The sequence below is a fragment of the Jaculus jaculus genome, chromosome 4 (assembly GCF_020740685.1).
Source record: "Jaculus jaculus isolate mJacJac1 chromosome 4, mJacJac1.mat.Y.cur, whole genome shotgun sequence".
In the NCBI taxonomy this organism is placed as follows: Eukaryota; Metazoa; Chordata; class Mammalia; order Rodentia; family Dipodidae; genus Jaculus; species Jaculus jaculus.
Genome location: NC_059105.1, coordinates 67246947 through 67268116, shown reverse-complemented (window position 1 = coordinate 67268116; position 21170 = coordinate 67246947). Strand labels below are relative to the sequence as shown.

The 21170-nt window shown below is 38.8% G+C and overlaps 1 protein-coding gene across 2 annotated transcripts in view; it reads left to right on the top strand.

Annotated features, from left to right (window-relative positions):
* Hat1 (histone acetyltransferase 1) overlaps positions 1-21170 on the top strand; it is a 62784-nt gene that overhangs the window by 18977 nt on the left and 22637 nt on the right. For both annotated transcript variants that reach the window (XM_004660344.3, XM_045147602.1), the window contains exons 4-8: positions 4148-4268; positions 16923-17102; positions 17358-17479; positions 17980-18084; positions 18393-18499. In XM_004660344.3, the coding sequence (XP_004660401.1) occupies positions 4148-4268; positions 16923-17102; positions 17358-17479; positions 17980-18084; positions 18393-18499 (635 nt within the window). The remainder of the gene's footprint in view (positions 1-4147; positions 4269-16922; positions 17103-17357; positions 17480-17979; positions 18085-18392; positions 18500-21170) is intronic.

The following is a 21170-nucleotide window of genomic DNA, read 5'->3' as shown; positions in this document are numbered from 1 at the left end:
TTTGTTTTTTTTTTGAGGCAAGTCCAACAGACTGGCCTTTTTATGTTTTTTTTTTTTTTTTTTTTTTCCGAGGTAGGGTCTCACTCTGGCCCAGGCTGCCCTGTAATTCACTATGGAGTCTCAGGGTGGCCTTGAACTCATGGCAATCCTCCTACCTCTGCCCCCTAGTACTGGAATTAAAGGCATGTGCCATCACACCTGACTGGCATTTTTTAAAAAAATATTTTATTTATTTGATAGAGAAAGAGAAGAGAATGATGGCATACCAGGGCCTCTAGCCACTGTAAACAAACTCGAGCTGCATGCGCCACCTTGTGCTTCTGGTTTATATGTATCCTGGGGAAAGAACCTGGGTCCTTTGGCTTTGCAGGCAAATGCCTTAACTACTAAGCCATCTCCCCAGCCCCTCCTGTTTTAAAATGTGAGAGTGAGGGGAATTAGAATTGGTGTGCCTCCAACCACTGTAATCGAACTCCAGATGTGTGTGTCACCTAGTGTGTATTTGTGACCTTGAGCACTTGTGTCTGACTCATGTGGGACCTGGAGAGTCGAACATGGGTCCTTAGGCTTCGCAGGCAGGCACCTTAACTGCTAAGCCATCTCTCTAGCCCTGTTCTCTGTATTTTTAAATTTAGCCCTTCCACCTTTCTAAGATTGTAAGCTGGAAAAGAAAATATAGTGCTATGTGTTAGTAGGGAGCAGGGTTAGAAATAGTAGCAGCTCTAGATGTACGTCATTTGTACAGAGGCTTTAGATGTAGGTAGATGCTATCGCTACAGTAGCTGTGAATGTTTGTGACACAAGTGAATGATAAGTTGAAAAGACCTGCCCAAGGCTATGTCCTAACTAATTTCTCTTGCTAGGTCTAGTTTAGTACTACTTACCTCATTTGAAATGATTTTTAGCAATAATAGTAGTAGTTATAGTAATGTTAGTTATCTTCTCATTTTTCTTTCAAAGTACTTGACAAAAATCAGTTTATGGAAGAAAGGTTTACTTCAGCTTACAGTTCCATCATTGTGGAGAAGGCATGGTGACAGGAGCTTGAGTTAGCTGGTCATATCCAAATCTGCTGTGAGAAAGCAGAGTGATAAAACACTGGTACTCAGCTTGCTTTCCCTTTTTATACAGTCCAAGAGCACAGTCCATGGTGATGGTGCTATCCACAGTTAGGGTGGGTTCTCCCACTTCAGCCAATCTAATCTACAAAATCCCTCACACTTGAGTATATTTGTTTTCATGGTGATTTTTAAGCTTGTCAAACTTACAACCAGAGATTAACTATCACAAATTTCTAAAACTTATTATTTATATAATGTTCCAGGTAGTGTTTTAAGTGGCTTACATGTAGTCATTGGCTCATTTAATTCAAGTAGCATTTCTGAGTAATGTATCAGTATTCTATTCTACACATGAATCTGAGGCAGTTTTTTTTTTTTTAATTTTTATTAACATTTTCCATGATTATAAAATATATCCCATGGTAATTCCCTCCCTCCCCACCCCCACACTTTCCCGTTTGAAATTCCATTCTCCATCATATTACCTCCCCATTACAATCATTGTAATTACATATATACAATATCAACCTATTAAGTATCCTCCTCCCTTCCTTTCTCCACCCTTTATGTCTCCTTTTCAACTTACTGGCCTCTGCTACTAAGTATTTTCATTCTCACGCAGAAGCCCAGTCATCTGTAGCTAGGATCCACATATGAGAGAGAACATGTGGCGCTTGGCTTTCTGGGCCTGGGTTACCTCACTTAGTATAATACTTTCCAGGTCCATCCATTTTTCTGCAAATTTCATAACTTCATTTTTCTTTACCGCTGAGTAGAACTCCATTGTATAAATGTACCACATCTTCATTATCCACTCATCTGTTGAGGGACATCTAGGCTGGTTCCATTTCCCAGCTATTATAAATTGAGCAGCAATAAACATGGTTGAGCATGTACTTCTAAGGAAATGAGATGAGTCCTTTGGATAGATGCCTAGGAGCGCTATAGCTGGGTCATATGATAGATCAATCTCTAGCTGTTTTAGGAACCTCCACACTGTTTTCCACAATGGCTGGACCAGATTGCATTCCCACCAGCAGTGCAGAAGGGTTCCTTTTTTTCTACATCCCCGCCAACATTTATGATCATTTGTTTTCATGATGGTGGCCAATCTGACAGGAGTGAGATGGAATCTCAATGTAGTTTTAATCTGCATTTCCCTGATGACTAGTGACGTAGAACATTTTTTTAGATGCTTATATGCCATTCGTATTTCTTCCTTTGAGAACTCTCTATTTAGCTCCATAGCCCATTTTTTGATTGGCTTGTTTGATTCCTTATTATTTAACTTTTTGAGTTCTTTGTATATCCTAGATATTAATCCTCTATCAGATATATAGCTGGCGAAGATTTTTTCCCATTCTGTAGGTTGCCTCTTTGCTTTTTTTTTTTTTTGCTTTGTGTCCTTTGCGGTGCAAAATCTTTGTAATTTCATTAGGTCCCAGTGGTTAATCTGTGGTTTTATTGCCTGAGCAACTGGGGTTGTATTCAGAAAGTCTTTGCCAAGACCAATATGTTGAAGGGTTTCCCCTACTTTTTCCTCTAGCAGTTTCAAAGTTTCCGGTCTGATGTTAAGGTCTTTAATCCATTTGGACTTAATTCTTGTGCATGGCGAGAGAGAAGAATCTATTTTCATCCTTCTGCAGATATTTATCCAGTTTTCAAAACACCATTTGCTGAAGAGGCTGTCTCTTCTCCAATGAGTATTTTTGGCATTTTTATTGAATATCAGGTGGCTATAGCTACTTGGGCTTACATCTGGGTCCTCTATTCTGTTCCACTGATCTACATGTCTGTTTTTGTGCCAGTACCATGCTGTTTTTGTTACTATGGCTCTGTAGTATAGGTTAAAATCAGGTATGGTGATACCACCAGTGAGGCAGTTTTATTGCAGATGTTTGTTTCATCCTTCTATCTGTGTATTTATTTATTTTGGTTTTTGAGGTAGGGTCTCACGGTAGTCCAGGCTGATTTGGATTTCACTGTGTAGTCTCAAGCTAGCCTTGAACTCACAGTGATTCTCCTACCTTGGCCTGCTGAGTGCTAGGATTTAAAAGGTATGTGCCACCATGCCTGGCAGGGAGAAAGAATGGGCGTGCCAGGGCCACTAGCTCCTGTAGATGAACTTCAGATGTATGTGCCATTTTGTGCTTCTGGCTCTATGTGGGTACTGGGGAATCGAACTCTGTGCATTACACTTTGGAAGCAAGTGCCTTAGCTGCTGAGCCATTTCTCTACCCCCATATTTTTTAAGTAAGTAAGTAAGTAAACATAATTTAAAAATACTAAGCTGGTATGTGCCTTTAATCCCAACACTGGGGAGGCTATGGTAGGATCACTGTGAGTTTGAGGCCCGCCTGGGACTACAAAGTGAGTTCCAGGTCACCCTGGGCTAAAGTGAGACCCTACCTTGAAAGAAAACAAAATATTAAATCTTAAAACAAGTTGCGGGGGTGGAGAGATGGCTTAACAGCTAAGGTTCTTAACTGTAATGTCTTAAGGACCCAGGTTCAATTCTCCAGATACCATGTAGGTCATATGTACAAGGTGGTGGCACATGTGTCTGGAATTTGTTTGCAGTGGTTAAGAGGCCCTGGTGCAACCGTTTTTCTCTCTCTCAGTTTCTTTCTCTCCCTTTCTCTGTCTAAAAACTAAAACTAAAATAAAATAAAATAAAATAAAAGAGTTGGGAATGAAGGCTCCTGCCTATAATCCTAACACTCAGGAAACTGAGGTAGAAGGATTGCTGTGAGTTCAAGGCCCATCAGGGCTACAGAGTTCTACATCGGCTTGGTCTAGGGAAGACCTTAACCTTTAAAGAAAGGCAGGGAGGGAGGAAGAGAAGGGTAAAGAAGAGAGGAGAGAGAATGAATGGAATGATCTTTTATAAAATAATTTTTTATGACTTTTACAAAAAATAAAATAATCTTCTTCCTACCCCTCTTCTTCCCTACTTCCAAATCCCCCCTCCGCTGAATCCCTTCTTTCTTGAAACTTAACTATGAAGCTATTTGTTTCTACATATAGTTAATACTTTTTGGTGATTTTACAAAAATTCATTTTTGGCTTTTTTTTTTTCATTTTAGTGAAACTGCTTTTGGTTACAAAGGTCTGAAGATACTTTTGTACTATATTGCTGGTAGCCTATCAACACTGTTCCGTGTTGAATATGCATCTAAAGTTGATGAGAACTTTGATTGTGTGGAGGTAAGAACAGAAATACATTCATTTTTAAATTGTTTTCCAATTGACTATGAAAGAGGTTTTCAAATTTAAACAATTTTTGTAAGTAGAACTGCTATAATACAATGTATGTAGAAACGCAGGCCTAATTTTTAGTTATAGGTGGTATTTACTGTTCATTTCCTGAGTGAACATTCTGTATAAATACCTTTTATTTTAATAATTCTATTTATTCGTAAGCAGAGAGAGTATGGGTGGACCAGGGCCCCTTGCTGGCTGCAAAGGCACTTCAGAGACATGATCTACTTTGTGTATCTGACTTTACATGGGTGCTGTGAAATTGAACCAAGGCCAACAGGCTTTACAAGCAGGCATCTTTAACCACTGAGCCAATTCCCAAACCTGAAAATCTTTTTTTTTTTTTAATTTTAATTTATTTATTTGGGAGTGACAGAGAGAGAGAAAGAGGCAGGTAGGTGGAGGGGAGAGGGCCTGCCATGCCCTCCAGCTGCTGCAAATGAACTCCAGATGCATGTGCCCCCTTGTGCATCTGGCTGATGTGGGTCCTGGGGAATGGAGCCTCAAACCTGGGTCCTTAGGCTTCACAGGCAAGTGCTTAACTGCTAAGCCATCTCTCCAGCCCCCCAAAATCTTTTTTTTTTTTTTTTTTTTCTTTCCCGAGCTGGTGTCTCACTCTGGCCCAGGCTGACCCGGAATTCATTATGTGGTCTCAGGCTGGTCTCAAACTCATGGCAGTCCTTGCCTCCTGAGTACTGGGATTAAAGACGTGTACAACCACACCTGTGTTCAACCCAAAACTCTTCTCATTTACCAACTTTTGATTTTAAATTTATTTATTTATTTAATTTGCAAAGAAAGAGGGTGAGAGCAAGCAAGCTCCAGGGCCTTTTGCCACTGCAAATGAATTTTAGATGCATGCTCCACTCTGTTCATCTGGCTTTGCCTGGATGCTGGGAGCTTGAGCCTGGGTTGTTAGGCTTTGCAGGCAAGCCCCTTAACTGCTGAGCTATCTCTCTAGTCCCCTCCTTTTTTTTTGGTTTTTGAGGGAGGGTCTTGCTCTAGCCCAGGTTGACCTGGAATTCACTATGTAGTCTCAGAGAGGTCTTCAACTCATGGTGATTCTCCTACCTCTGCCTCCTGAGTGCTGGGATTAAAGGTGTAAGCCACCATCTCCGGCTCCCTCTCTTTTATAATGGATTCTTATTTTTAGCATGACCTTTTATTTTAAAATGAGAACTTTATGAACATCTTGCATATTGGTCATTTTCTCATTGGGTTATACTCCTTCTCCTCCACTCTTTCCACTGAGGGTCTTCCTCAATGGGGTTATCTGTGTTTACCCTGGGGTTGCTCTCAAACTCTTGATCCTCTTGCCTTTGCCTGGTGAGTAGATTATGGCACCAAAACTTGCTTAAATTTTCTACTTTTACTTCATGTAAAATCTGTTTGATTATTTTTTGTTTGCTTGAGGCAAGGTCTCATTCTAACCCAGGCTGACATTGGATTCACAGCAAAATTCCAACCTCAGCCTTCTGCATGCTGGGATTATAGGCATGAGCCACAATGCTAGGCTAGGCATAAAGTCTGTTTAATTTTGTTTGTTTGTTTGTTTGTTTGTTTATTTATTTATTTATTTATTTAAGAGTAACAGAGAAAGAGGCAGATAGAGAGAGAGAATGGGCGCCCCAGGGCTTCCAGCCACTGCAAACAAACTCCAGATGTATGTGCCCCCTTGTGCATCTGGCTTACATGGGTCCTGGGGATAGAGCCTCGAACTGGGATCCTAAGGCTTCACAGGCAAGCACTTAACCGCTAAGCCATCTCGCCAGCCTCTTTAAATTTTTTTTTAATGTTAAGTTATTCATTAATTAGCTTCTTAAATAAATTGATTTTCAAAATGTTTTAGGCCGGGTATGGTGGCATACGCCTTTAATTCCAGCAGCTGGGAGGTAGAGGTAGGAGGATTGCTGTGAATTGGAAGCCACCCTGAGATTACATAGTGAATTCAAGGTCAGCCTAGTCTAGAGCAAGACCCTACCTTGAAAAAGCCAAAAAAAAAAAAAAAAAAAGTTTTAAATTTCTCTTTGTGCATTTCTAGTATCACAAGATTTGGCTAAAATGTACATTTATAGGGCTGGAAAGATGGCTTAGCCATTAAGGCATTTGCCTGCAAAGCCACAGGACCCATGTAAGCCAGATGCACTAGGGGCACATGCATCTAGAATTCGTTTGCAGTGGGTAGAGGCCCTGTGTGTCATTCTCTATCTGCCTCTTTCTCCTCTCTCTCTCTCTCTCAAATAAAAATAATTTAAACTTTACCTGAGGTGATTACATATTGAAATAAATTTAAAACTATATGAAGGCACAGGGATTAAAACGTACGTATCAAGGGCTGGAGAGATGGCTTAGCGGTTAAGCACTTGCCTGTGAAGCCTAAGGACCCCGGTTCGAGGCTCGATTCCCCAGGACCCACGTTAGCCAGATGCACTAGGGGGCGCACGCGTCTGGAGTTCGTTTGCAGTGGCTGGAAGCCCTGGCGTGCCCATTCTCTATCTGTCTCTCTCTCTCCCTCTCTCTGTCACTCTCAAATAAATAAATAAATAATGAACAAAAAAATATTAAAAAAAAAAACGTATATATCAATATCTAAGTCCTAATATCTGGAACCCATTAATGTTACTTTTAGAGCACTTTGCAGGTATGATTAATAATTTTGGGACTATTCTGGAATATCTGGGTAGGCCCTAAATGTAATCACATGTATCTTGAATAAGGGAAGCAGATTTGAAGGGGAATGCAATATTAGCACAGAGGCACGCTGATGTGGCCACAAGCTAATGAATGATAGATATTAGAAGCTGAAAAGAAATACAGTGCTCTCTTCTGGAGCCTCCAGGAGAGTGCCCCTAATATTATTGTCCCTGTTGGCTGAGAATAAATGTCTGTTGTAAGTTACTCTGTTTGTGATAATGTTATAGCAGCCATTGGACACTAATTTAGATTTTCATACCAGGAAGTGCTATTGTAACATAACTAAAAAAATCTAGAAATAACTCTGGAAATCGGTAGAGGCTAACATAATTTTGGAGTGTATGATACAAAAACAGATGTCCTAAATTGTTGGAAGAAATAAAAATGTTAATGGCACTGTTGGTTGGGGCTCAGAATGAAGTTAGGGCTGTGTGAAAGAAAGCCTACATTATCTTACAGTCCATATGTATATATCATAAATATAATTTTGGTAGAAATGTGAACTTTAATAAAAGGCTCCTCTGTGATGGCTCCAAAGAAGATTCTTATTAATAGTGGCAGAAAGTCTGGCTTAATTGTGTCCTGTAATTACATGCAAAGAACCTACAAGTGCTGAATTTGTGTGTTTAGCTAAGGAGATTTCTAGGTCAAAGACTTGGTTTGTATCTATAGTTAAATTCACATTTAATGAAAAAGTAAATTGAGGGAAGAATTGTTAAGTAAAAATAGAGGCACTGATTGTCAAGTTTTCAACCTGTCTAAATGGAAGACACTAAAATTAGATTTACTATCAATAAAGTATTCTGGAGAGAAAGCCAAGAGTTTGACAGTGTTTTGTTGGTGTTAAAAAGATAATACACACACACACACACACACACACACACACACACACGATTGTGGAATCCAAAAGGTAGGTAGGTAGGTAGGTGGGTGGGTGGATGGATGGATGGATAGAATGGATGATGCCTAACTTTAATCCCAGCACTTGGGAGGCAGAAATATGGAAAACTGCAATGAGTTCAAGGCCTCCTTGAGACTACATAGTGAATTCCAGGTCAGCCTGAGCTAGAGCAAGACCCTACCTCAAAAACAAAAAAAACAAAAAAAACAAGTAAAGTCAAGAATGGAGACCCAGGGAAGATTTGTAGAGGATCCTCTTGTATAATGGTGAAACATTATGATATACACACGTTAACTATACAGGTTTTGAGGCTGAAGGCATAAAGTCCATCTTGGATTAGAACAAAATGAAGAAAGGCTGATTAAACTCCCCAAAGTCCATGAGCAAGAAATAGGCTGTTAAAACTGTTCAGCTGTAGATATGTACCACCCTTCAAGAAAAATGATAGAATGGAGTTGGCAGGCTTGTCATTTCCAGTTCTTGAAACCTACTGACATTTGCTGTGTTGGATTTTGAAGTAACTTGGCCTGGGTCACTCCTTGTTTCTTTCCTGATTTTTTTTTTTTTAAAAAGAATGAGAAAATCTATAATTGTTTATTTTATACTTGTCTTACCATTGTATTTTGGAACTAATAACTTGTTTTCTAGTTTCATAAGTTCATAGATGGAGAGGAACTTTGTCTAGGATATGCCACATCTACTGCAGTTTCTGATTTAAATAATTCTTTAAAATTTAATTTATGTATTTGTGTGTGGATGCAAGTGTGTATATATGTATTGTATGGGGAGTGCCAGGGCCACTTGCTACTGCAAATGAATGCCTATTCAAGATTTACATGGGTGGCTGTGGGGAATTAGACCACCAGCAACAGGCTTTGCAAGCAAGTGTCTTTAACTGCTGAGCCATCGACCTAGCACCATGAATTAGGTAATTTAAATAGTGAGACTGTGGGGCTGGAGAGATGGCTTAGCAGTTAAGCGCTTGCCTGAGAAGCCCAAGGACCCCAGTTCGAGGCTCGATTCCTCAGGACCCACGTTAGCCAGATGCAAAAGGGAGCGCATGCGTCTGGAGTTCGTTTGCAGTGGCTAGATACCCTGGCGTGCCCATTCTTAATCTCTCTCTCTCTGTCTCTTTCTCTCTCTTTTGCTCTCAAATAAATAAATAAAATAAACAACAACAAAAAACCCTTTAAAAAAATAGTGAGACTGTGACCTTTTTTTGCACATGGATATGTTTTTTCTGTTAAATGTGATGTTTGCACATGTGTGTAGTCACACACCCTGTGTTGTGTGTTCAGAAGCCAGAGAACATCAGATGTCTTTTACTATTGTTATTATTTGAGAGAGAAAGAGAGGCAGAGGGGGAGAGACAGAGAGAGAGGGGAGGGAGGGAGGGAGGAAGGGAGGGAGAGATAATGGGCTCTCTAAGGCCTTTAGTCATTGCAAACAAACACCACATGTGTGTGCTCCCTTGTGCACATGTGTGACATTGCACACTTGTGTCACTATGCATCTAGCTTATGTGGGACCTGAAGATTCGAACATGAGTTCTTAGGCTTCACAGGCAAATGTCTTAACCTCTAAGCCATCCTTCCAGCCCTTGGGTATCTTTTTAACATTCATCTGCATATTTCTTTTCTGGAGATGGGATCTCCCCCTCAACTCAGAGCTGCTGTCTGTCATCAATCCAGCAGACTCCTATTTCTCCCATCCCCACATTCAGGCTGTGGTTACAGATGGGTATGGCCATGCTCAGTCAGCTTTTTCTGTGAGTTTTGGGGAGTAGTACACAGTAGTCTTCAGCCTGAGAGGCCATTATGTTTAACTGACAAGCATTCGTAACTTTGAACAATCTCATCAGCCTCAGACTTGGGCTTTTGAGTTGGTAATATTTTCGATGACATTTTAGACTAAGTTGATGTTGTAATGGTTGATACTTTGGGAGCTGTTGGGCTGGAGTGAATATTTTATGTGTGGGATGGCTATGAATCTTTGAGAGTCTTAAGAAAATTATATATTTTAGATTTGTTCTGTTTTCAGGCATTCCTTATTTAAAGGTATTGTAACTTCATCAGTTACTTCACGGGGTTGAATTTTAAAAAAGTCCCATTCTGTCACTGACTCATTTATACAGTTGGAAGGTACATTCTTTATGTGTATATGTTTGATGGGTATGCACCACAACACATGTGTGGAGGTCAGAAGACAACCATATGATGTCTGACTTGCCTGCACTTTATTTGATACAGGGTGTCTCATTTGGCCACCGTGAACAGCCCACAAGCTTCAGAATCCTCTAGACTCCACTTTTCATTGCCGTGGGTGTGTTCTTGGGATTACAGATAGTGTGTGTCACTTGGGTCCAGCTTTTTGTGTGGGTTTTGAGGGGGAAAAAAGATGTATAGTTTATACTAGGGTAGTAGGCTAGCTTTTTTTTTTTTTTCCTTTTAGCTTTTTCTATCTTTGCAGTTAGTATTAGAACTATTTTCAGTGCTATTTGGTTTTCTCCTCAACAATGTTTGAAATGACTAAGCTTGTTAGATAACTATATATCTAGTTTTATCTAGTAGTTTGTATTCCTTGGAACTTGTTTAATTTTAGAGCTATAAAAATAATTCTGAATAATACTCTAGTTGTGGTAACTGAATGTTTTTACTACATAATTCCAGATACAGCATTGAATAGATTTATTGAAATGGAAGATTTCTATAGTCAAACTTCTTAACTACATGGTTAAATTCTCCAGAGTTTACGTATATGTGTTAAGTATTTTGATTAAAAGTACAGGTAATGTTTACCTGTGGTACAAAGCTTGCAGTCATTTGAGGGTTTTTTCTTTCTATTGCAGCATCTTCCAGAGGAACTATTGACTTAGTTATTGATAAGTCTTCCAGACACCATGAGCAGTGAAAATAGCTATGTATTTGCATTGACTTGTAATTGTTTATTCCTGAAAACCAGTTTTTTCTATTTAGAAACTACCGTGTTAGGAATAAGGAATCAATTTTGTATATTTTTTTAAACTTTATTTTTATTTATTTATTTATTTGAGAGGGAGAGAGAGAATGGGCATACCAGGGCCTACATCCTTTGCAAATGAACTCCAGATGCATGTGCCTCCTTGTGCATCTGGCTTATGTGTGTTCTGGGGAGTCGAACTTGTATCCTTTAACTTTGCAGGCAAACGCCTTGACTGCTAAGCCATCTCTCCAGCTCTGTATGTTGTTTTTATAGGATTACTTATTGGCTTCAATAGTCAGATGTCATTTGTTTAGTGTCCCAATGAAGATTTTTTCACTTTGTTTAAAAAACGAATCAGGATTCAGGATGAATAGTTGATATTGGATAATGGGCTACCTTTTTTAAAAAAAACTTCAGTCTGTAGTGTTAATGGTTATTCTACAATGCCTTCTGTGTTCTTGATGTCAGAATTATAGTAGTAAGCAAAACAAACTATCGCTGTCATAAAATTGTAAATAAATTACACACTCAAATAGTGTTATAGAGAAATCCTTTGCTGTAATGGTTAAAGAAGGTGGTATAGCTAGGTTGTATAGGGGGCCTTGGGGTCTTCTGTATCATGTTAAGGTATTTTTTTAAGAGGTATGACTAGTTGGTATCTTAGAAATAAATAAAAGTATTACTTTTTAAATTTCTTTACTAGTACTCAATATTTCCATATTCAAAAGTTAAATATCAGAATGTAGCTGTACATGGTGGCACATACCTTTGATGCCCACACTAGTGATGCAGATAGATGTAGGAGGAACACCACAAATTCAAGGTCAGCCTGGGACTACAGAGTGAGTTTCAGGTTAGCCTGGGCTAGAGTGAGACCTTGCCTTGGCAGGGGGGCGGGGGGAGAAAAGACAGGATAAGGAAAGAAAATGTGAGAATGATATACAGCCTTACACCCTGAATGCACTTTATCTCATCGTCTCATCTGATCCTGGAAGCTAAAAAGCAGGGTTGGTTAGTACTTAAAAGGGGGAAAATATGAGAGTGAACAGATTAAGTAGATACAGAATTTTATTTTTTTCTTTTTGTAGCCTATCTTAGGTAGTCTTAGAATTATAGTAGTGTTAAATCTTGTGCCACTTAAGCCAAGTAAAGAACAGCATGTTCCACCCACTTAGATGCCTTTAATTGCAGCCTCAAAAATAACTGAACAGGAATAAATTTAGACAAGCAGTACTGCTTAGGATAAGATACCAGAAAGGTTATTGCATTTGGAAATGTGTATAAATTAAAAACAAGTGTAAATATTTATAGTAGATTACTAGCTATTCTTAGTCATGTTGCTTTATGCAATGATGAGGAGAAGTTTTTGCTTAATAGGAACATTTTCATAGGTAACAGATGTCAACTGTCCATTGTGAGAAGCTGGCTGTTTAAGAACATTTGAAGCTGGGTATGGTGGTTACATGCTCTTAATCCTTGCCCTTTGGAGGTGGAGGCTAGAGCATAAGAAGTTCAAGGCCAGCCTTGACTACACAAATTTGATGTCAGCCTACACTACATGAGACCCTGTCTGAAAGAAAGAACAATAGAGAACAAAACAAAACAAAAACCTCATGATTCACTAGATGTAGACTATTTTCATATTTTGCTTAAGAAATTGGGGATAGGGGATAACTTAGTGGGTAACAGTGCTTGCTGTTCAAGCTTGAGTACCTGAGTTCAGAAACAGCATAAAGTAGGATGCAGTGGTGAGTATATATAATCCCAACCCTCTTGGTGAGTCAGGCACAGAGAGGACAATCCTTCCAAACTTGTGGAATAGCTAACTACATAGTGTGAACAAGAAACCTTGCCTTAAACAAGTTGGAAGTTGTGGACTGGTATCTGAAGTTGTCCTCGGACCGCCACACATTTGCGCGCGCACACACAGATTAAACAGAAAGAAATTGGGCTGGAGAGATAGATGGTTTAGTGGTTAAAGCACTTGCCTGCAAAGCCAAAGGTCCTAGGTTTGATTCCTCAAGACCCACGTAAGCCAGGTAGACATGGTAGTGCATGCATCTGGAGTTCAATTGCAGCTGCTGAAGGCCCTGGCATACCTATTCTCTATCTGCCTCTTCCTCCCCCCATCAAATAAATAAATAAAAAATTAATTGCTGGGTGTGGTGGTGTCTTTAATTTTAGCACAGAGGCAGAGGAGAATCTCTGTGAATTTGAGGCCACCCTGAGACTACAGAGTGAATTCCAGGTTAGCCTGGGCCAGAGTAAGACCCTACCTCAAAAGGGGGGGAGGGGCGGCTGGAGAGATGGGTTAGTGGTTAAGGTTCAGTTCAGTTTCCCAGAACCCGTGTAAGCCAGATGTACAAAGCTGCCCATGTGTCTGGAGTTACATTTGCAGTGGTTACAGGCCCTGGTGTGCCCATTCTCTCTCTCTCTCAAATAAATAAGGAAAAAAAGAAAAAAGATTATTGAATGTTACCATACTAAAATGTATTTTTTTTTTTTTTTTTTTTTTTTTTGGTTTTTCGAGGTAGGGTCTCACTCTGGTCCAGGCTGACCTGGAATTAACTCTGTCATCTCAGGGTGGCCTTGAACTCATGGCAATCCTCTTACCTCTGCCTCCCGAGTGCTGGGATTAAAGGCGTGCGCCACCACGCCCAGCTTAAAATGTATATTTTTAAATATATAAGGTTATATTTGGATTCTTGGTCTGATCTGCTTACTTTCTTGCTATTTCTGTATTAATATTTCTTTTTTAGTTTAGAATCATGTTTTAAAGGTAGGGAAGTTTTCAGTGATCTTCAGAAATAGAATCTAAATTCTCTGTCACAAGGTCTGAACTCAAAAACTTTTAGTTCAGTTCATATTTCATTCTATAGTCAATTAAAATTTATTAGATGGGGTTTTTCTCTAGTGATAATTTCATCTAACCAGTAACTAATTCAACATGAAATACATATAGGAACTATACATTTCAGAAAAGCGCATAGATAATGGGTATCAGTTTTTATTTATTTATTTAGGTTTTCTGAGATAGGGTCTCCCTCTTAGAATTCACTAACTTACATGGATCCTTTTACCTCTGCCTCCCAGGTGCTGATATTAAAGGCCTGCACCACCATACCCAGCATAGAAGCAGCTTTATTTATTTATTTATTTATTTGAGAGCAACAAAGAGGCAAAGAGAGGGAGAGAGAGAATGGACGCGCCAGGGCCTCCAGCCACTGCAAATGAACTCCAGATGCGTGCTCCCCCTTGTGCATCTGGCTAACATAGGTCTTGGGGAATCAAGCCTTGAACCGGGGTTCTTAGGCTTCACAGGCAAGCGCTTAACCACTAAGCCATCTCTCCAGCCCAGAAGCAGCTTAAAAAAAATTTTTTTTTTTTTGGTTTTTTAAGGTAGGGTCTCATTGTAGCCCAGGCTGATCTGGAATTCACTATGTAGCTTCAGGGTGGCCTTGAACTCAAGGTGATTCTCCCGCCTTTGCCTTCTAAGTGCTCACCACCATGCCTGGCAGAAGCTTTTTTTGTTTTGTTTTGTTTTTCGAGGTAGGGTTTCACTCTAGGCTGACCTGGAATTCACTCTATATTCTCAGGTTGGTCTGGAACTCATGGTGATCCTACCTCTGCCTCCCCAGTACTGGGATTAAAGGCATGTGCCACTACACCCTGCTTTGAAGCAGGTTAAAAAAATTTTTTTTTTTTTTTTTTTAGTTTGAGAAAGGGAAAGAGGCAGAGAGAGAAAGAGACACGCAGAGAGAATGATTACATCAGGGCTTCCAGCCACTGCAAACGAACTCCAGATGCATGCCCCACTTTGAGCATCTGGTTTATATGGGTCCTGGGGAATTGAACCGAGGTCCTTTGGCTTTGTAGGCAAGTGCCTTAACCGCTAAGCCATCTCTCCAGCCCCGAAGCAGCTTTTTAATAGCGAAATGCTAACATTTTCCTTTTAGTGAATAAAGTTGCAATTTTAGGTTTAAAAGGCTTTTTCTTTTTCACTTTTAAGGTGTGTTTTATGTAAAATACATATGTCTATTTTCAGATGTACAAATAGATTTCTTACTTTGAAACTTAGTTTTTCCCCCATAAGAGTTCTTGAAATAACATGGAGTTGCCCAGAGCAAGTCTTTTTGAAGATACTTACAATAATAATCTTTGAAGACTGTAAGTTAATATTAACTCTCTTCAACTTTTTCTACTTGCAGCCTGGCAGTTCTGAGAGATCTTTTAGGAAGAGTGACTGGACTATGCTTTGTAATGCCTTGTTTAGAACACTGGGAATAAGGAAAATAGTTAGAAGTTAGAATTAAGTATCTCAGGAATGTCCTTAAATAATTCTTTCTTGAAAAACTGAAGCTTTTTCTGGCATTTTACAGGCTGAGCCACATTTATACTAGATTTATTAGTACTTTTTTATTGCCATACAAATAAATCTATTGTAATTATTCCTTACTATGTGTAACTTCTCCTTCATGTAACTTTTGAGAATGTGGTTAACGTGTCTCTTCACATTAGATAACAGTTCCAAGGAAAAATACTTACCAAATGGTATGTGCTTTAAAAATAAGCAAAGTAGATCTGTCAAACACAGTTCATTTGATCTTGTGGGTAAGAACTGCAAATACTGTTGCACATATTAGAAGCAAACTGCTGGGCAGGATATTGAAGAACTATATTTTAAATAATAGCTCTTATTTTTATGACTATAAACAAATCATACATAAATGTCAGTGGTACCCAGAGCATTGGAAATTAAACTTGTTTGTGATAAGCTCCATCCTTGCATCTCTATCCAAAATGTAACTGAATGATAATAAAGTGCTATTCATCTGCAGGTGCATTGCTTCTACTTAGTTAAAAGATGGTTGAAAGGACAGGAATTAGTAGCATGTTGTATTAGCCTTTTGTAGTGTATTTTGTCCTAAGCATCTTAATTTCCCTGTTTTGAATGCTAAGTAGCAAGGGTCTTGGTTTAGAACTAATACCCATCATGCATGTAAACGGTATGAAAGAGCTGCTTAGTAAGTTAACACAAAGTGTTCTTGTGTCAGTCCTTGTGGAAATAGATACAATACAAACATTACAGCTGAACTCACGGCAAACTCCATTAAGTAAAAACCTGGCTTCATTGTTAGGGAAAAAGTTTGAATAGAATGCAAGCTCATTTTGTTGAATGTAATGTCAGGCTTTTAGGGACTGTATTGAGGGATAAGGTTTTGTTAAGTTGAGACCAATTCATTAAGTTTTATTGCCTGGTGAGAAGCAGTAATACTTTATTGTAAGACTTCATCAAATATTCATGGTTAAAGAGAAGTAGCAAATGTATTCAATCAAGTGGTCTTTTGGAGTTTGAAAAGGATTATGAAGTCTGCTCAGCTGATAGTTTTAACGTTCATCAAGTTGTTTAACAAGGGTAATTTTAATCTTTGAGTTTAATTTTGTTGTCCAGTCCAGTCTCTTTTATACTATCACAAAACCAGGTCTATATAAATTCTGTCACATTATGTAGATTATTGGATAATATAACTATTCATATAATCTGCATATTTCCAAGGTGGGATATTTTAGAAATTATCTTAATTTGACATGTTATTGTCTTGTTCATTGTGAAGTTGTAGTTCATTTGGTCAGACTTTAGCCTTACTTTACTACTGGTCATCTTTTCATATCTTGGATAATATGATGTCTTTGGCACATGTAAAATCCTAAGCAGCCTTTTGTTTTGACTTGTTTGGATTGTCCTGAGGGGAGTTAGTTAGCATTTTCTGTGTGATGTTAGAAATTTCAATGGCATTGCCATTGCTCTTAGACTTGATACTAGTCTACCTACCTTTTCTAATTTATTTTTGTTATGCTCATCTCAAATTTGTGTGTTGGTAGTTTGTATACAAACTTATCCTTTTCCAATTTACTGCATGTTTTCTTCTGTAGTTTAATTGTGGCTTTAGTGATGTTTGTTGGTTTTGTATATTTTAAACAAATCAGATATTAAAAAAATTTAATTTTATTAACTTCTGTGTCCTTTACTGTTCATCCCTTAGGCAGATGATGTTGAAGGCAAAATCAGACAAATTATTCCATCTGGGTTTTGCACAAACACAAATGATTTCCTTTCTTTGCTGGAAAAAGAAGTTGATTTCAAACCTTTTGGAACCTTGCTCCACACATACTCAGTTCTCAGTCCAACAGGAGGAGAAAACTTTACTTTTCAGATATATAAGGTAAAGATAAATCTAAATATTACTTGAGTAAAATTTTTCCACTTACATATGATTTTGTTATTTTTAGCGAATTATTCTAGGTTCAAGAAACAAGTTTTTGTTGGCATTAAAACAGACCAGTTTTGTCTATATGTCTGTGTACACATTTAATCTGAGATTTCTAAGCATTTTTCCCACAGGATAGTTTTGTGCTCTGCAGACTTTCACTTACCTCTGTGATGAGTTTCACCTGACTTTTCCTGGCTTTTTCCCTAGGCTGACATGACATGTAGAGGCTTTCGAGAATATCATGAAAGGCTTCAGACCTTTTTGATGTGGTTTATTGAAACTGCTAGCTTTATTGACGTGGATGATGAAAGATGGCACTACTTTCTAGTGTAAGTACAGTTCTAAAGCAACAGTAGACCTTATTACCTCCACAAAGCCAGCATTTTAATTGTGGCAGCCCAATTATTGGGACAGTATAATGATATTTTTCCCAGGAAAGAAAAACTATTGTTTATGAGGCTTGAGTTTGCCTTCATTATGCTTTGGGAGACCTTGAGAATAGAGCTGAATTAAATGCTGTTGTCCGTTAGGACCCTGAATGTAGGCTTAAACAGTAAAATGAGCTTTGACTGTGTTTTCTTTTACTTGCCACCTATTCATCTTTATAATAGGCAAGTGCACTGAAGTGATGTAAAGAGGTCTGATTTATCCAAGTTGCTGCACACCAATTAAGTGAATTGTACATTCAGAACATAGCAGGTGTACCCATTGGGTCCTCACAGTGTAGCTTGCTGACACTGAAAATTCAGTCAGAGAATGGAAAAGAAAATGGACACTGCATGGGAGCGCGACTGTAATTGACCTGCTTGGCTTTCTGTTTTATCTGCAGATTTGAGAAGTATAATAAGGATGGAGCTACGCTCTTTGCGACCGTAGGCTACATGACAGTCTATAATTACTATGTGTACCCAGACAAAACCCGGCCACGTGTAAGGTAATTGGCAGCATAACACGTGCCTTGTCTTTTATTACAGAAGAAGGAACTGCTGAAGTTTCCAATACTTGTTATAATAGTGTTGATTTGTTTTTTTTAAATCACTTTTTATTGGATATGTACTGATTTTATTATTGTTCCCTTTGAAGCTGGCAGAGTAAACCAATTTTGAGTATCTTTGATAATTTTTGCATTTCCTTAGTTTAATTTTTGAAAAATTGTGAATGTTCATAATACTGCAGTAATTTTTAATTTTTAAACTGTCCATGATGTGATGTTTCAATTTTAAAATAATTTCTTTACTGTAGCCAGATGCTGATTTTGACTCCATTTCAAGGTCAAGGCCATGGTGCTCAACTTCTTGAAACAGTTCATAGATATTATATTGCATCTCCTTCAGTTCTTGATATTACAGGTATGTAAAATTTTATGTTGCCAAATGATCCTTTTTTCCTTTCTGTTTTTTTGAATCTGGGTCTCACTGGCCCAGGCTGGCTTCAACTTATAGCAGGCCTCCTACCTTACCCTTCTCCCTAGTTGTAGGATTAAAGGCATGTACTACCAAACTCAGCAAGAGCTTTTCTAAAAATGTCTCCTGGAGTGGGAAGATGGTTTAGTAAAGTTAAAGACACATGTTTGCAAAGCCTACTGGCCCAGGCTCAATTCCCCAGTATCCATGTAAGGCTGGACACACAAAGTGGCACATGTGTATGGAGTTCATTTAAGGCAGTAAGAGGACCAGGTGCATGCTTACTTTTGTTTATTTATTTATTTGGTTTTCTGAGGTAGGGTCTCACTGTAGCTCAGGCTGACCTAGAATTCACTATGTAATCTCAGGGTGGCCTCAAACTCGTGGCGATCCTCCTGCCTTTACCTCCTGAGTGCTGGGATTAAAGGCATGTGCCACCACACCTGGCTGCTTTACTTTTTAATTTATGTATTCTTTAGAGAGAGACAGAGGTAGGATGAGGAGAGAATGGGTGTGCCAGGGCCTCTGGCCAATGCAATTGAACTCCAGACACATGCGCCACCTTGTGTGTCAGGCTTATGTGGGTTCTGGGGAGTCGAACCTGGGTCCTTAGGCTTTGTAGGCAAGTGCCTTAACTGCTAAACCATCTCTCCAGCCCTTACTCTGGTTTTTTTTGTTTTTTAATTTTTTTTTTTGGTTTTTTGAGGTAGGATCTCACTCTGGCCCAGGCTGACCTGGAATTCACTATGTAGTCTCAGGGTGGCCTCGAACTCATGGTGATCCTCCTACCTCTGCCTCCCAACTGCTGCTGGGATTAAAGGCGTGCGCCACCATGCCCGGCTTCCTTACTCTGTTTTAAGTAGCACATTCTTCTAGGGTCTTTGGAGGAATGTCTGAAGGTTGTTTAAGGCTATAGTTTACATCCTAAGTCTTTGTGGAGATTGGGCTGTACTAACTGTAAAATACTTAATTGAGAAAATTAAGGATAGTGAACTAAATATATTTGGAGAAACCTTGGTCAAGCAAAAAGACATTGCAAATAATATAAAATTCATGTGTTCAATTTAATTGGCAAACAGTTATATCATTTAGAGGGTGCTCATGCATTAATTATCATATAGAGGGAAAAAATTTTAATCATAATGGGGAAGAAAGGTACATAGTTCCTGAATAGAATTTATATTTCCTAGTGTATGTTTTGTATTCCTAAGATGCATGCCTTCTTGACAGTAGTAAAGCTGAACTATAGTGCTGTGTATTTTGGAAACATATTTCAGTATGATTAAGCCATAGAAGTAGTAGTATGAAGTGCATGTTTAGAAGAAGGGATAAAAAGAGAAAGCAGCGTAGAATGTGGTGACTCAAGGCAGGATGCTTACTGTGAGCTAAAGTGAAGCTTGGTAGTACATAGTGAGCTCCAAGCCAGTTTGGGTCTCAAAAACACAGAAAAGGCAAAAAAAAAAAAAAAAAAAAAAAAAAAAAAGTAAAGTAAAAAAGAGAGAAAGCCTCATTCGGTGACTTGGGCAATAAATAATACCTTAACATATGTGTGAACCACAAAAAAGCAAAGTGGCCCAGTGAACATTTATGTTGTCATTATTTTCTTACCCTGAGTAACTTTCACATTTGTTGCTCATAAAATTGCTGATCAGATAGCAAGTCACTGCTAGATATGGTGGTACATGCCTGTTATCCCAGCAGTCCTCAGGAGGATTGAGAGTTTGCAGACAACCTGGGTTACATGGTGAGACTGAGTCAAAACAAAACAAAAACAAAAACCAAGTTACTAAAATCTTCTGTATGAATACTACATAGGCTTAGTATCCCTAAATCAAAAGTCTGAAGTTGCTGGGCATGGTGGCACACACTTTTAATCCCGTCACTTGGGAGGCAGAGGTAGGAGGATTGAAGTGAGCTCAAGGCTACCCTGAGACTATGTAGTGAATTCAGGTCAGCCTGAGCTAGAGTGAGACCCTACCTCAAAAACAAAACAACAACAACAAAAATCTGAAGTGCAAAATACTATAAACTTCAAGACTTTGAAACCAACATGACACTCCCAAGTCTCAGAGTTCTAGCATTTTAGATTTTTCAGATTGGGGATGTCAATTGGTAACAACTCAAAATGTGGAACACTTCTAGTCCCACCCATTTAGATATGGTTACTTAACTTGTACCTGATACTCAAATCAAAATTAGGCATTAAGATTTATGCTATAAGAGCTTGAACATATTTTTAATCCCAGAACTTGGGAGACCTAGGTAGGGTTGCTGGCCTTGGTTACAGAATGAGCTCCAGGTCAGTCCCTGTTTCTAAACACCACTCCTACCTCCTCCCTCCCAAAACCTCAAGTTTGAATATAGAATTAGGATGTAGCTCAAGGGGCAAAGTGCTTATCTAGGATGCATAAGTCCCTGGAAGGGGCAAGAGCCTGTCCTTAGTACCTAAAAAAAGAGAGAATGTGTGTTTTAATACTTGCAACTGTATTTATTTATTTATGAGAGAGAGAATGGGTGCATCAGGGCCTCTAGCCACTACAAACTACAGATGCATGTGCCACCATGTGCATCTGGCTTACATGGGTTCTAGGGAGTTGAACCTGAGTCCTTAGGCTTC